The sequence below is a fragment of the Trachurus japonicus genome, chromosome 22 (genome assembly GCF_045865225.1).
Source record: "Trachurus japonicus isolate A0001 chromosome 22, Traja_1.0".
In the NCBI taxonomy this organism is placed as follows: Eukaryota; Metazoa; Chordata; class Actinopteri; order Carangiformes; family Carangidae; genus Trachurus; species Trachurus japonicus.
The window spans coordinates 3,261,032-3,275,973 of record NC_140928.1 but is presented as its reverse complement, the minus strand read 5'-3'; the positions used below and the strand labels follow the sequence as shown (position 1 = coordinate 3,275,973).

General features: G+C 42.9%; 1 protein-coding gene across 1 annotated transcript in view; it reads left to right on the top strand.

Moving 5' to 3' along the window:
• The first annotated feature begins 2,046 nt into the window (after window positions 1–2,046).
• The window catches only part of akap6 (A kinase (PRKA) anchor protein 6), a 228,035-nt gene continuing 215,139 nt past the window's right edge, over window positions 2,047–14,942 (top strand). The window contains exons 1-3 of the mRNA XM_085767983.1: window positions 2,047–2,155; window positions 4,841–5,171; window positions 6,548–6,719. Coding sequence (XP_085624109.1) covers window positions 2,056–2,155; window positions 4,841–5,171; window positions 6,548–6,719 — 603 coding nt within the window. The 5' untranslated portion in view covers window positions 2,047–2,055. The remainder of the gene's footprint in view (window positions 2,156–4,840; window positions 5,172–6,547; window positions 6,720–14,942) is intronic.

Genomic DNA, 14,942 nt, shown 5'->3' with positions numbered 1-14,942 from the left:
AAGTGTGTCTTTGTGATGCTGAACAGCTTCATCGATGGGGCTGAATTTGTGGTCTTTGTGAGCTTCTGAGTGCAGACAGACGACACACACCGGCTGCTGATGGTTCAGACAGAAGAGTCTGAGTTTCTCAGAGTGCAGACTGCAGAGATCCTCCGAGTCTTCTGGAGGTTTCGGGGTTTTCTCCTTTGAAAAGGCCTCACACAGATTCCTTAGTGCCAGGTTTTGGGGTGGATTGGATGATGACACATCAGTCTTACAGAGTGGACAGGGTGTTGGGTTCCCCCTCCAACACTTGCGCCAACAGCCTCTACAGAAACTGTGGCTACAGGGCAGCAGGACAGGATCTCTGAAGATTTCATAGCAGACGGGACAGGAGAGATTGTCCTCCGACCCAGTCGCCATTTTCTCTCCACAATCAAAGTCAGAAATCTCAGCAGGCAGATAAAACATTCACTTGTGCAACTAGTCAGCTGCTCCTCTGAAAGGTCTGGAAGCGTGATGATTCAGCAGCTGCTTGAAATTGAATTATTCCACTTTGCCCAGTTTCTTCTGCAGCTGCTCTCTCCTTGCCCGTACGCCACTTCTTCACTCTGCTCCTGAGTGTTCACGTGTCGTTTCTTAAAAGGAAGAAAGAATATTTCCTGATTGTGCCATACAGGTCTGGGAACAGTTTAGTGCTGAACCATAAATGCTGAACCATGAACTGTTTTATGGGATTAATCAGACCTGTAGGTTCACAGATAGGTGAGTGTTTTCCTGATGGAAATTTACCATGCTCCACAGGTCACAATAAAAAGAAGTTTTGAGAGAGACGACAACAACCGTATTAAACACAGACAATAAAAGAAGAAACAGCATAAACACTTGGCCGCAGCACAGACATTAAAATAATGTCTTCATCATCGCCTCAGTGAGCTGACAGGTGACTCTGACTCTTCAGGTGGACTACAGGACACCTTCATGTTCTCTTCACTGAAGCAGACAGGGGAGAAATCACAGAATATACCATAATTTCTCCGTCTCTGCAGCTGCTGCTCTGAACCAGGTCCCAGAAACGCCATAATAACATTTCAGTTTTACAGCATAGTACAAATGGTATTTCTGTTCTGTGCTGACACTTTAATCTTTTCAAGTAATAAGAATCCACCTTTGCTCACACAATTTGTTCTAAGTCAAAGCATTTGCAATATTATTTGGAGTCAAACTGCATGGCGGAAGTTATAACCTGTCGAAGAAGAAGAAGAAAGAAAGAGAGAAACAGATGAAAAGTACAGTATGAGGAGGTAGAAAATAATATCTTATTATTACCCACATCAACTTCTGGTAGAAACCACACCCACTTCGTTGAATGTACTGTATTTTATATATTTATTTAATGACATACTACGAGGACATTTAAATTAATTTCATAGTTTTTCCTCCGTGGATGTGAGGGTCTAAGGGCAGAGGATGTTGTTATGATGCCATGTAAAGCCCTCTGAGACAAACTGTTGTAAAAATGGGCTATACAAATAAAATTTCCTTGCCTTTAGTGGAGGGGAAGTTAGCCGGTGGTTATAGTTCAAGGAAAACAAACAATACCAACAAACTCTATTTTATTGTGGCTGTTGGATCAATGGACAAAATGCAACCTAAACTATGTCAAAAGCTTCATACAATATCGACTTTTCAACCATCATTGTGGATGTAAATGCCCCAAGTCTGTTGATTGCGTTGTGCGGTGGAGAGGCGCTAGTAGCTAAACGAGGCTAATGAAGCTAACAAGCAAAGAAACAAAAAAATGTCGGCGCTCGGAGACCAAACACAAAAAAATGGTGGATTATCTTGATTTTGGAGATCTGAAGCTCGTTGTATGATGCAGAATTTAACGTTATCGAGGTAACTTCAGGTTTTACTCAAAACTACTGGCATGGTAAATCTCCATGGTTACTCACCGTGGTAACCACACGCTGTTCTGGAGCAGAGGCATCGGTTTTAACTTATCCGGATAACGATTAGTTATCTGGGTTTAATGGCTCATGTTCTTTTCTTGTGTGTGTCTGTGAGGCAGGACAGATGTTTTCATCACTTCATCTCTGCTTCATGAAGGTCAGGACGGGACTCATGTCTCTGTGTGTGTGTTTTGACAGTTGGACAGTGGACATCTTACCGAAAGGTCAGGCTCTAATAAACTGCTGCTCTCTAATGGACTCGTCAAGTAGAAACACACACACACACACACACACCGTCAACTCATCACACACGAGCCTCTGTGAAGTAGAAACGCACACACACACTCAGCTGTCTGTTTTGACTGGATTATTCCTTTATGAACTCCTGAAATCAGATATTTACAATATTTTCATTCCATTATCATCAGTAGTTTCTATAAATATGGCACAAACATTGTTGGACTCAAGAATAAACTAATTCGATTTTAGTGGTGACTGGTCAAAGTTCAGGACTTTGGGAGCGCCCTGAGGTAATTACATCTTGCACAAGTATTTATTCATCCACGTGAACTCAAAGACGAACTGATAAGAAGTCGGTTGTCACAGATAAAAAGTCACCGTGACCTCATTAAAAAATCTGTTTTTGATCATAAGTCACAAACTTGAGCAGTAAATTTGACACAAATTGATTCAAATGTCTCATAAACTGATTTGATGACATTAAATATAGTATATACTATAGTCATGCAGGAGCTCTAGTTTCTATTTCATTAATTTTGATTTAAAATGTCTCTTATGAAAAGAACAAGAAGGTGAAGAGGTAGACAATGAAACAAACAATATATAACAATGTATACATATTTAATCATTATTTCAGCTTCCTGTTTTCATCTCATCAGGTTATTAGTGACAGGTTAATTTATATCCAGACTAATTTAACAAGGGATTTGATAATGTGTTCACATTCAGTGAGATGCAACTGAACCACAACCTGAATTATGCATATTATATGTTATTATTTTGAGTAAGATGTTGTCCAGAATACAGAATATCTGCACATCCTCATCTCCTCATGTTTATTCCACAAAATGATGGGGACAAATATATTTCTGTGTAAAAGATCAGAAGAGACTGATTCCTCAGGACTGAAACTTCTCCCTCTCAGCTCTGACTCTAATCTGGACGTTGCTGCTGTGTCCGACTTTGTCTGTAAGAGCCTTTGTTCTTGGATGTAGGACAGTGTGTGTGTGTGTGTGTGTGTGTGTGTGTGTGTGTGTGTTCCCAGAAGAACAGTGTGTATCACCCTCAGAGCAGCAGCAGCAGCAGCAGCTCTGTCTCCTGCAGCACATTGATTTCCAGCTTGTCTTTCCTTGCAGATAATGGACTTCTATAACACACATACACACACATTGGTGGTTTTGTGTGTGTGTGTGTGTGTCTGTGCACATAACCTCAAACTTAACCATCACAACTACACACCCTGGTACTTTCTTTTTTTTTTTAACTTTACACTGCACCTTCTGATTGAAATCAGGTCCTTTCAGTCTGACTGGTCTGTTTTTTATCTGAGTTAAACCTCCTCAGACTTTAACCTGCACAGTTGCTGGTTTGAATCCCATCTCCTCCTCCTGTCTGTCTGTACTCTGAAGTGCCCTCGAGCAACACACTGAGGCTACGTTTACACGGAAACGATCTGAACAGAAAACGCAAAAGTGCCGTTGCATTCTCACTTTTTTATTTATTTATTTTTTTTAGATGAGCGTTTTTGGGGAGGAAATCTGCGTGCACATGGTGACGCAAAAGTCTGTGGAATTCAGTGTTGTATGCACTTCTTATTGATTTCCAGCAGGCTGTACGCCGGCCATCGTAACGCTGCCCTCCGTGCCTCCACAAGTCGTACCGATCAGAGCAGACTTTTGCGTTTTCACCCTTTACATGGGGACGCAACGGTGGAGAGTTTTGAAGAGTTCCACTTTGGAGGGTGGTTTCACTATTTTGCGTTTTCAAGCCCCCAAAATGCCGTCACCGTCTAAACGAAAGGCACATCCTGTGGTTAACATTTCCACGTTTCTCACATTCTCTGTTGTAAACTGTTTTCTTGTCTGTAACAACATCTATTGCACGTCTGTCCGTCCTGGGTGAGGGATCCCTCCTCTGTTGCTCACCCTGAGGTTTCTCCAATTCTTCCCTGTTAAAAGGGTTTTCCATGGAGTTTTTCCTCAGTCGATGTGATGGTCTAAGGACAGAGGATGTTGTTAAGATGCCATGTAAAGCCCTTTGAGACAAACTGTTTGTAAAAACGGGCTATACAAATAAAATTGCCTTGCCTTGCCACATCCGATAAAATATTTTGCTGTTTTCATCCGTGAGGGTTGTCGTGTAAACAGGGCCTGAATCTCTGATGTCACAGCGGTGTTTTGCATGACAGCTCTGCAGCAGTGTGAGTGTGTGTGTGTGTGTGTGTGTGTGTCTGTGTGTGAAAACGAAATTGCAAAGTGCTTTCTTTTAAAATGTGATTTTGTATAGCTTCATTAATTTTCTAAAATATTCTTCATTCTCCACTATTCTGTTAGTTTCTTATCATTTTGGCCTGATACACAAACACACAGGCATTAACACAGATTCTATTTATTTTCCTTTAACAGCCGATAACATTTGGTTTTGTTCCTCTTCGTTTGTCTGTTATATTAATTGTTTGCTGCCTTGTTTAATTTCTTTTTTCAATCATCTGTTTGCTCTTTTATTCTCTCTGTTCATCTCTCCTCATTATGTTTTATGTTCATTTCTTATTCTCTCTATTCTGTCCTTCCTTCCCTCTCCTCTGGCTGTTTGTTCCTTCTTGTTTATATCAATGTTTTGACTCACCTCTTCCTCTTCCTCTTCCTCTCTCTCTCTCTTTGTCTCTCCAGTTCACTCCAATGAAGCTCGCCCACCCACGTTAGGAACCCCGTACCTCTCTCTCTCTCTCTCCCTCTCTTGCACCATGAGCATCGTAGCTCTCTCGCCCGTGGCCCCTGAGCCGCCGTCCCCCATGATCACCTCCATCACCCCCGTCACCCCGACCGTGGACCCTGCCGGCTCCGCCCCCCACGCCGGCCACGTTGGCCACGCCCCCCTGGGTCTGGGTCTGGGTCTGGACCATCATCAGTCCCAGGACGGACCCCCCTCCCCGGGGCCCGGCCCCAGCCAGGGCCTCATGTCCGGGTCAGAGCCTCAGCTGGGCGGAGACCCCTCCAGGAGGTGAGGAACCAGTTTCTCTTTCATAATCCTTACTTTTTAGTTTATGGATGAATCAATTTGTATTGTTTTTTTTATATATATACACATAAATACCTGACAATTTCACCTTTCACTTTAAAGGTTTTCAAGTAAAAACTATCACATCTAACACATTAAAGGGATAGTTCAACAAGCCTGTGAATATTCTCATTTGTCCAGGTCATCGTTATCCCCAAATAAATTTAAGTCAAAAGCAACTGGACTTGGTTAAGTCCAGTTGCTTTTGACTTAAATTTATTTGGGGATAGTTCAACATTTTGGCAAACTGGCCCATTGCCATAATCTCTATAGTCATAGCAGTAGGTTTGTTACCTTTATTTGTCGGTGCAAGCTACTTTTAGAACGGCGGAGCAGAGCCGCGAGCTGCTCAGAGCTACGCTACGGAGGCTCATGGGATTTCTTGGTTTCCCTCATCAAACTCATCAAATACACAATCCAACAACTCCACAACGCTCTGGTGGACAAGTTGTGACCTGCACATTCACCACGCTATGAGATAATAACACAACGTTACCACACAGAGTTGTTTTAGAGGGAAATTCAGAGACTGCTTGATGAAAAACTGTCCCTGAAGGCAACGTGCATCAGCGGTTTTGCATGAATTTCCCTCTAAAACAACATCCAGATACTAGTTTTGTAGTACTTTTTACTGGTCTTGAGACCACCTGTTCAAGGTCTCTGTCTTGTCTCAGTCTCAGTTGAGCTGGACTCTGGATGTTTTCTCCAGACCGGTCCAGACCACAGCTGCAGTGTCAAATGTGTCTGTGTCTCTTACCCCTTTCCCACTGGCCAAAAAACCTGTTTAACCCCGCTAACAATTGGCTTTTGGTGGCACGTGGTGTTGATTCTTGTGCTGGTACTTCTGCTGGTGCTGGTTCTGGTACCCACTTTAGTAATGGTACTGGTTTTGGTACCAGTTCTGGTGTTACTTCTGGTACCGGCTTTGGTACCAGTACTAGTTCTGGGACCCGTTCTGGTATAGTACCTCTGTGCTGTGTTCTTCTGTTCAATACAAACTTTGTTCACATTAAATATGGTTTAGATTTTACATCAAATCATCTTTTTCCTTTGTAGCTGAGGAGGAATAATGTAAATATCAAGACACACGATTATTATGAGGACTGGGACTGAATAACGTAATACGGTCTTGACCACAACATAACCAGATACACAACAGCGTGTTGACGTAGTGTTTTTGTGTCCTGTATTGTCTCTCTCAGCTCAGTTTGTGTCTTCGTCCGTCTAGTCCGTCTCATTGTTAAGCCCTTCATCAGTCCTCACCAGTCTCATGCCTTTATTGTGTGTGTGTGTGTGTGTGTGTGTGTGTGTGTCTGCAGGTCAAAGAAACCTCCGCCCCTGCACACCGGCGCCGACTGGAAGGTCGTCCTCCACCTGCCGGAGATCGAGACGTGGCTGAGGGCCACCAGCGACCGAGTCACGCAGCTCACGCACTCGGTGGGACAAGACAGCGACAACAGACACGTGGACGTCCACCTGGTGCAGCTCAAGGTAAACTCAGATAAACGTCTGTGACACGTCCTCGGTTCAGTCTGTGGTCCAGTTTCTTTGTCCGTTTAAACTTTAGTCTGCAGCAGACTCTTTGATGTTGAAAAGGAAGTGGGTCAGTGAATCAGCAGCATCTCTCCTCGGCGCTGCGGGCTGCGTCTCGCAGTGTGGCTTCACCTTCTTCTACACTGCAAAAACTCAAAATCTTTCCAAGAATATTTGTCTTATTTCTAGTCAAAACTAATCTCTTTCCACTTAAAATAAGACTCATCACCTAAAAATTAACTTGTTTTTAGATCATTTTCACTTGTTTCAAACACATTTTCACTTGAAATAAGTAGAAAAATCTGCCAGTGAAAGCAGATTTTTTGTGCTTGTAATAAGAAAGAAAAACTTGCTCCACTGTCAGATTTTTCTACTTATTTAAAGTGGAAAATTTGCTTGAAAAAAGTAAAACGTGTCTAAAAACAAGCTACTTTTTAATATGATGAGTCTTATTTTAAGTATAATTAGATTTATTTTGACTAGAAATGACATTTTGACTAGAAATAAGACAAATATTCTTGGTAAGATTTTGAACTTTTGCAGTGTACTAGTCTGTGTTCTTCTGCTCTTTGGCCTCATGTTGTGTTGTTTTTATTTTTGTTGTGGTGAATTATTATTAGCAAAGCCGGTTGTTTGGCCCCTGAGGCAGGTTTACATCATCAGAGTCTCCTGGTTTCTCCTGGTTTCTCCTGGTTGTCTTTATCTGAACTTTCTTCGGTGCAGGTTTGATACGAGCTGCAGTAATAATCTAGAATCTTATCTGTTTTGAAGCCGATAACGTGATTGAACTCCTCCGTCTCTTTGTTGTTGATAAGAGCTGAGATTGAAGGAAAGTTTCTGTGTGTGTGTGACTTTATCCTTTATTCAACCAGGTAAAACTCATTGAGATTTAAGAAACCTCTTTTACAAGAGTGACCTGGCTAAGAAAGCAGTGTGCAAAACAACACCACATAGAATTATACAGACGACAATTAGCGTCTACATTTTAAAACTTTGAAAGTTCCTAACAAATCAACCAATGCAACTTTCACCAAAATGTAGCCCCAATACTATAGAAACTTTTGTAACGATCGAATCCAGTACAAATTATGAAGTTCATCACTCTATTAAACCTTTCTCCTCCCACAATTTGCTGCCACTGCAACCGGCTTTTTGATATTTGAAAAACTGTAAACATATACCAGACAATTCTTGCTAAAATCTTCCTGAACAGAATTGACAATCGTTGTTGATGAAGTTTAGCAAATATCATAATTTTATCTGAAAAACTGAATTTTTGAAAACATTTTGAAATCTGCTCTCGTGGGAACAATTGAGTGGCATTTTTAAACATCAATTTTTCTCTTATGAAGCAAAACACTTATCGTTAAAAACAAATCACCAACATTTCCATGCTGTCAAGATGCAATTTATGTATTTTGACTGGTTTAGTCTATTTGTGAAGCCATAGTTCACCTCTGGACAATTAGCTCAGTGAGTTAGGAGCTGGTTCGTTGTGTCAGAAGTTGAGAGTTCAAGTCACAACCTGCATCTAAGTTTAAAAACTTCACAAACTAACAAACCAACAGTACATCCTACAGTTTTGCAACTTTCACCAAAATTTATAAAAAAAAAAAAAAAAAATCCAGATTAAGTCCATCACTCTGTTTCTTTTTTCAAAAAGTGTAAAACTTATTAAACCTTTCTTCTCCCACAATTTTTGCTCAGTTGACACCAAATTTGCTGCGACTGCATCTTCAGACCTTCCTGCAACCGGGTTCTGAAAAACTGAGCCTATAGTGCATGAAGACATTTGACTGTAAACATATACCAGCCAATTCTTGAAATTCAATCTTCTTGAAAAACAAGTGAGAGTCATGGTCGAGGAAGTTTAGCAAATATCAGAATTTTATCTTAAAAATTGAATTTTTGAAAACATTTTGAATTCTGCTTCATAAGATTTTAATTGTGTTAGTGTCTGAACTCTCCAGGTGCATGTATGAGCTGCAGTAATAATCTATAATCTAATCTGTTATGAAGCCGATAACTGAGCCGATAAGGATTGATCTCCTCTGTGTTGTTGGTTGTTGATAAGAGCTGAGATCGAGTGTGTGAGTGTGTGTGTGTGTGTGTGTGTGTGTGTGTGCGCGATGAAACAAACAGGAAGTAAACCACAACAAAACAGAAACATTAAATAGCTCGTTTCAGATGAGATTATTTAAATTTTGACCTTTTCTAAATGTCTCAGAAGTGAAGCCCAGAGGCAGCAGGTGGACGCGGCGCCGTGTAGCTGCTCGGTGTTGAACCAACCAGGACGGTAGAACATCAGTCTGACCTCAGGCACCCAGTCTCCCATGATGCATTGCTGCTTCTCCCCTCCTCTCCCCTCCTCTCCCCTCCTCTCCTCTCCTCTCCTCTCCTCTCCTCTCCTCTCCTCTCCTCTCCTCTCCTCTCCTCCCCTCCTCTCCTCTCCTCCCCTCCTCTCCTCCCCTCCTCTCCTCTCCTCTCCTCTCCTCTCCTCTCCTCTCCTCTCCTCTCCTCTCCTCTCCTCTCCTCTCCTCTCCTCTCCTCTCCCCTCCTCTCCCCTCCTCTCCTCTCCTCTCCTCTCCTCTCCTCTCCTCTCCTCTCCTCTCCTCTCCTCTCCTCTCCTCTCTCCTCCTGGTTATGTAACGAGTGGCTTCGGTCGGCGAGTCACGCTGTCGACCGGTTTGTGTGTGTTTATGTAACTCCACTGAGGGAGCAGGCATCTGCATCTTCATCATCACACGGACCGAGCTCCTCCTCTTCATCGCCACAGGGCTTTACATAAGAGGAGGAGGAGAAGAAGGAGGAGGAGAAGGAGGAGAAGAGGAGCAGAGTTCATGAACATGAACTCCTTCATCCATTAATCACCGCTCAGCTGTTTAACGCTGCTCATCTTTTATTGATCAGAGTTTATGTTTAGATTCAGTGACTCAGATGTTTCCTCATCACCAGTCTGAAGCTCAGACAGTTTCTCCTCCTCTTTCTCTTTCTCCTCTTCCTCTTTCTCCTCCTTCTTTTCCTACTTCTTTTCCTCCTCTATTTCCTACTTCTCCTTCTCCTCTTCCTCTTTCTCCTCCTTCTTTTCCTCCCTTCTCCTTCTCCTTCTTCCTCTCCTCTTTCTCCTCCATCAAGCTCCTGCTTTGGCTCTGTTTCCTCCCTCCTCCTTCTCCTCCTTCTTTTAATGCTTCTCCTCCTTCTTCTGTTCCTTCTCCACCTCCTCCTTCTTTTTCTCCTCCTCCTCCTCTTTCTCCTCCCCCCTCCTTTTTCTCCTTCTCTGCCTCCTTCTCCTCCTCCTCCTCTCCACCTCTTCCTCTTCCCTTCTCCTTGTCCTCCGTCCTCCTCCTTCTCCTTCCCCACCTCCTCTCCTCCTCTTCCCCCTCCTCTCAACCTCTTCTCCTCCTCTTCCTCCTTCTCCTCTCTCCTTTTTCTCCTCCTCTCTTTCTTCTCCTCCTCTTCCTCCTCCCTCCTCCTTGTCCTCCCTGCTCATCTCCTCCTCCTCCTCACGCCTTCTCCTCCTCTTCCTCTTCCCTCCTCCTCCTTCTCCTCTTCCTCTCCCCTCCTCTTCTCCTTGTCCTCCTCTTCCTATTCCCTCCTCCTCTCCTCTTCCCCCTCCTTCTCCTCCTCCTCCTCTTTCCTCCTCCTCCTCCCTCCTCCTTCTCTTCATCTTCCCTCCTCCTCCTCCTCCCTCCTCCTTCTCTCCTCCTCTTCCTCTTCCTCTTCCCTCCTCCTCCTCTTCCTCCTTCTCCTCTACCTCACTCCTCCTCCTCTCCTCTTCCCCCTCCTTCTCCTCCTCCTCCTCTTTCTCCTCCCTCCTGCTTCATCCCCTTTTCCTCCCTCCTCCTCCTTCTCTGCCTCCTTCTCTTTTTACTTCTTTTTCTCCTCCTCTCCTCTTTCTCCCTCCTTCTCCTCTTCCTCTTTCTCCTCCTCCTCCTTCTCCCTCCTCCTCCTTCTCTTCCTCTTCCCTCCTCCTCCTTCTCTCCTTCCTCCTCCTCCCTCCTCCCCCTCCTCCTCCTCCACCTCTTCTCCTCCACTTCCTCTTCCCTTCTCCTCGTCCTCCCTCCTCCTCTTCCCCCTCCTCTTTCTCCTTCCTTCTCCTCTTCCTCTTCCCTCATCCTCCTCATCCTCTTTCTCCTCCCTCCTGCTTCATCTCCTTTCCCTCCCCCCTCCTCCTTCTCCTTCTCCTTCTCCTTCTCCGTCTCCTTCTCTTTTTACTTATTTTTCTCCTCCTCCTCCCCCTCTCCCTCCTCCTCTGAATAAAACATGGCGGCAGCAGCAGCAGCAGCAGCAGCAGTAGTTAGGGCCACGGGCAATCGCACCGGGCACTGGTCCCAACAGCTATGAAATAGCTGCAGGGACCAGTGCCCGGGCGAAGCCCGGGCACTACTGTTATTGTGTGGATTTTTTCCTAGTTAGTGTGAATGCTGCAAGCATTCACACTATTGTTATTCAAATCTTTATACTTATTATTATTATTATTATTATTATTCTTACTTCTTCCACCCTTTTTCAGCAGTTTTCTGCTCCTTCATACTTTGTGCTATTTCAACAATTCATATATCAAAACGTGCAGCTTTCTCAGGACAATGTTGCTATGACTTTTCTCTTTTCAACTATTTATACTTTTTAAAATATTTAACTTTTTCTGCAATTTTTCTCTCATAGGAAATGAATTGAAACAGTCTTCAAACTCTTCAAATCTTCTGCTTCATTCAGCCTCTAATAGCTTCAGCATACTTTCAGCTACAGACTTCATTCAACTTTTAAACTGTTCACAAACCTTTCAACTATTCAGCTATATCTCAGCTTATTGATATCTTCAACAGTTTCAGATATATGTATAGTTTTTAAAATCATTAAAATTTCTGACAAAATTCAGATTTAAACTTGAAAGTCAATGGGACGGAATGTTCGGACGTTGGCAGTTGGTAGAGTGACAGAGGGTCTAAAAATCCTCTCACATTTTTCTCTCTATCCTGTCAGCACGGCCACAGATTACACTCTACACACATAATTTCGGGCATGCTTGTAGACAAGCTCATCCTCGATCTCTTCATGTGCTCAAAAAACCAGAGAGACAAACACAATTTAAACTGGGAGCCTCTGAGTGCGGCCAGTTCCCTCTCTCCTCTCATTGACTCCCATTCAAAAGTAGGCGCTGATTTTCTAAACGTCCCAAAGTTTCCAACCTGCGACACAATCAACAATTTTTACTCTAGAAACACCAAAGTGACACGGACGCGTTCAGCAAGGTCTTATGGTTCGGAAAATGTAAACCTTTTGCTCGTACTAAGTACAGATTTGTCGTACATTAGATCTGTTTGAGGGTGTCACAGAGCAGTTAAAGCCTATGGTTAAAGCTGCCACCATGCTGTGGCATGGTCTGTCTGTCTGTCTGTCTGTCTGTCTGTCTGTCTGTCTGTCTCTATCTATCTATCTATCTATCTATCTATCTATCTATCTATCTATCTATCTATCTATCTATCTATCTATCTATCTATCTGTGGGTGTGTGTCACCCTCTCTATCTGTCTCTCTCTCTTTGTCCGTCTGTCTGTCTGTCTGTCTGTCTGTCTGTCTGTCTGTCTGTCTGTCTGTCTGTCTGTCTGTCTGTCTGTCTGTCTGTCTGTCTGTCTGTCTGTCTGTCTGTCTGTCTATCTATCTATCTATCTATCTATCTATCTATCTATCTATCTATCTATCTATCTCTCTCTCTCTCTCTCTCTTTCTCTCTCTCTGTGTCACCCTCTCTATTTGTCTCTCTCTCTTGTTCTCTCTGGGTCTGTCTGTCTGTCTGAAATGATATTATTCATACTATATACTTCTAAATGATAATAATTATAATCCCTCCCTTCCTCCCTCTCTCTATCCTTCCCTCTCTCCCTCCCTTCCTCCCTCTCTCTATCCTTCCCTCTCTCTCTTCTGTCTCCCTCCTTCCCTCTCTCCCTCCCTCCCTTCCTCCCTCTCTCTATCCTTCCCTCTCTCCCTCCCTTCCTCCCTCTCTCTATCCTTCCCTCTCTCTCTTCTGTCTCCCTCCTTCCCTCTCTCCCTCCTTCCCTCTCTCCCTCCCTTCCTCCCTCTCTCTCTTCTGTCTCCCTCCTTCCCTCTCTCCCTCCTTCCCTCTCTCCCTCCCTTCCTCCCTCTCTGTATCCTTCCCTCTCTCTCTTCTGTCTCCCTCCTTCCCTCTCTCCCTCCCTTCCTCCCTCTCTCTATCCTTCCCTCCATCTCTCCCTCCCTCTCTCTCCCTCTCTCCTTCTCTATCTATCTATCTATCTATCTATCTATCTATCTATCTATCTATCTATCTATCTATCTATCTATCTATCTATCTATCTATCTTATTATTATTCTTACTTCTTCCGCTCTTTTTCAGGATCTAACTCCTCCTTCATACTTTGTGCTATTTCAACAATTCATATATCTATCACACACATTCTCTCTCAGTCTGTCAGTGTCACACACACACACACACACACACACACACACACACACACACACACACACACTAACTACCACACACACACATCCAACACACACACACACAAATGGACACACACACTCACCATGCACACAAATCCAACACACACACACAAATGGACACACACTAACTACCACACACACACACACACACACACACTTTTCCTACAGTTGTCAGACTGTTTTGTATGTACCTCTCTATCTTCCTGTTGTAGTTAATGGACTCGTTGCTGTTAATTTTGTTCTTTAGCTATTTAAACTGAAAATACACATTTCTCCATTTTGGTCATGTTTAACACATTGTTTTACACGTATCCTAAACTACTGAGGCTCTTCTCAACCATTTCACACCATTAAACCCGCTGTTTACATGTTCTACTCCTCAGCTAATGCTCCATCTATATTCTTCAACAATGTTCTTCTGCTGTCAGTTTACAATGTATTTCAGTAGGCATTAACTTTTTTCCTAATTCAGGAATTTTTCAAACTCTTCTTTGACAATTCAAGTAATTTCCAGCCATTTCATACAAAGTCTCACATCTTCTACTTTTAAATATATTCTCAGCCATTGCTTCAGCTATGTTAGTGCTGGTTCATCAGTTGTCCTTCCTGTTAGGTTAGCTGCAGATTTCAACTATTTAACCATTACATTTAAACATGCAGAATTTCAATGTTTTCTTCTCCCTTTGGCATTTCTACTGCTTTTTACCTTTAAAAAGGCATTCATCTCACACTACAAGTTATATGTTTCAGCTTTTTCCCTCCTAGGGATGAATAAAGTATTCCTCTACTCTCTACTCTACTCTACTCTAGCATTAGTCTTTTCAACATTGCTTTAGCAGTTTCGTCAACTAATTTAGCATTGATTCAACAATTTCTTCAGCTCATTCAGCATTGCTTCAGCAACAGCGTTCAGCTGCTTTCAGCATTCACACGCATTTTCTGCAGGAAATGCTATCTTTTTCTAGTTATTATTATTTTTCCACTTCCGGCCAGATTTCGATGTGCTACTAGTCCTGCAACTCGAAGAGTTGCAGGACATATTATATATCAAAACGTGCGTCCTGATCGGGATCGCTGTGCTATTACTTTTCTCAACAGTTTACGAATTTTTCGCGACGTAGTCGCGAAAAACTGCGCAAAAATTTTGCATGTAAGTCAATGGGACGGGCGAAAAAAAAAGACCGAAAAAGACCAATCATTGGAGTTTAACAAAAGTCTACTGCTCAGGCATACTTTCACCTAGAGACTCCATTTAAACTTTAAACAGTAGACACAAGTCTTGTGTATTGTCGTATTACTCCACGTTTTGATAGGTCATATAGTTTTTGATCAATCCCTGATCAATGACCATGATCATTTTTGGAGAAATTATGAGTTTATAATGGGTGTGTATTGCATGGAATGTTCGTGTCAGAGTGCGTGACATCATCGGTTAGAGTGGGAGAGAGTGAAGAAACATTCTGTATTTTTTCTGGATAAATTGCCACCACGGCCACAATTTACACTCTACAGACATAATTTTTTCAGAATTTGTAAGACAAACTTGTTATCTCTCATGTCATGTGCTCAAAATATCAGAGAGACTTACAGAACTTACAGAATCAGCCTCTGAGTGCGGCCACGTCTGTCCCTGCTCCTCATTGAGTCCAATACAAATATTTTCTGAGAGGAGCAGAACGGCCTGATGTTTTAAAACTGCCAG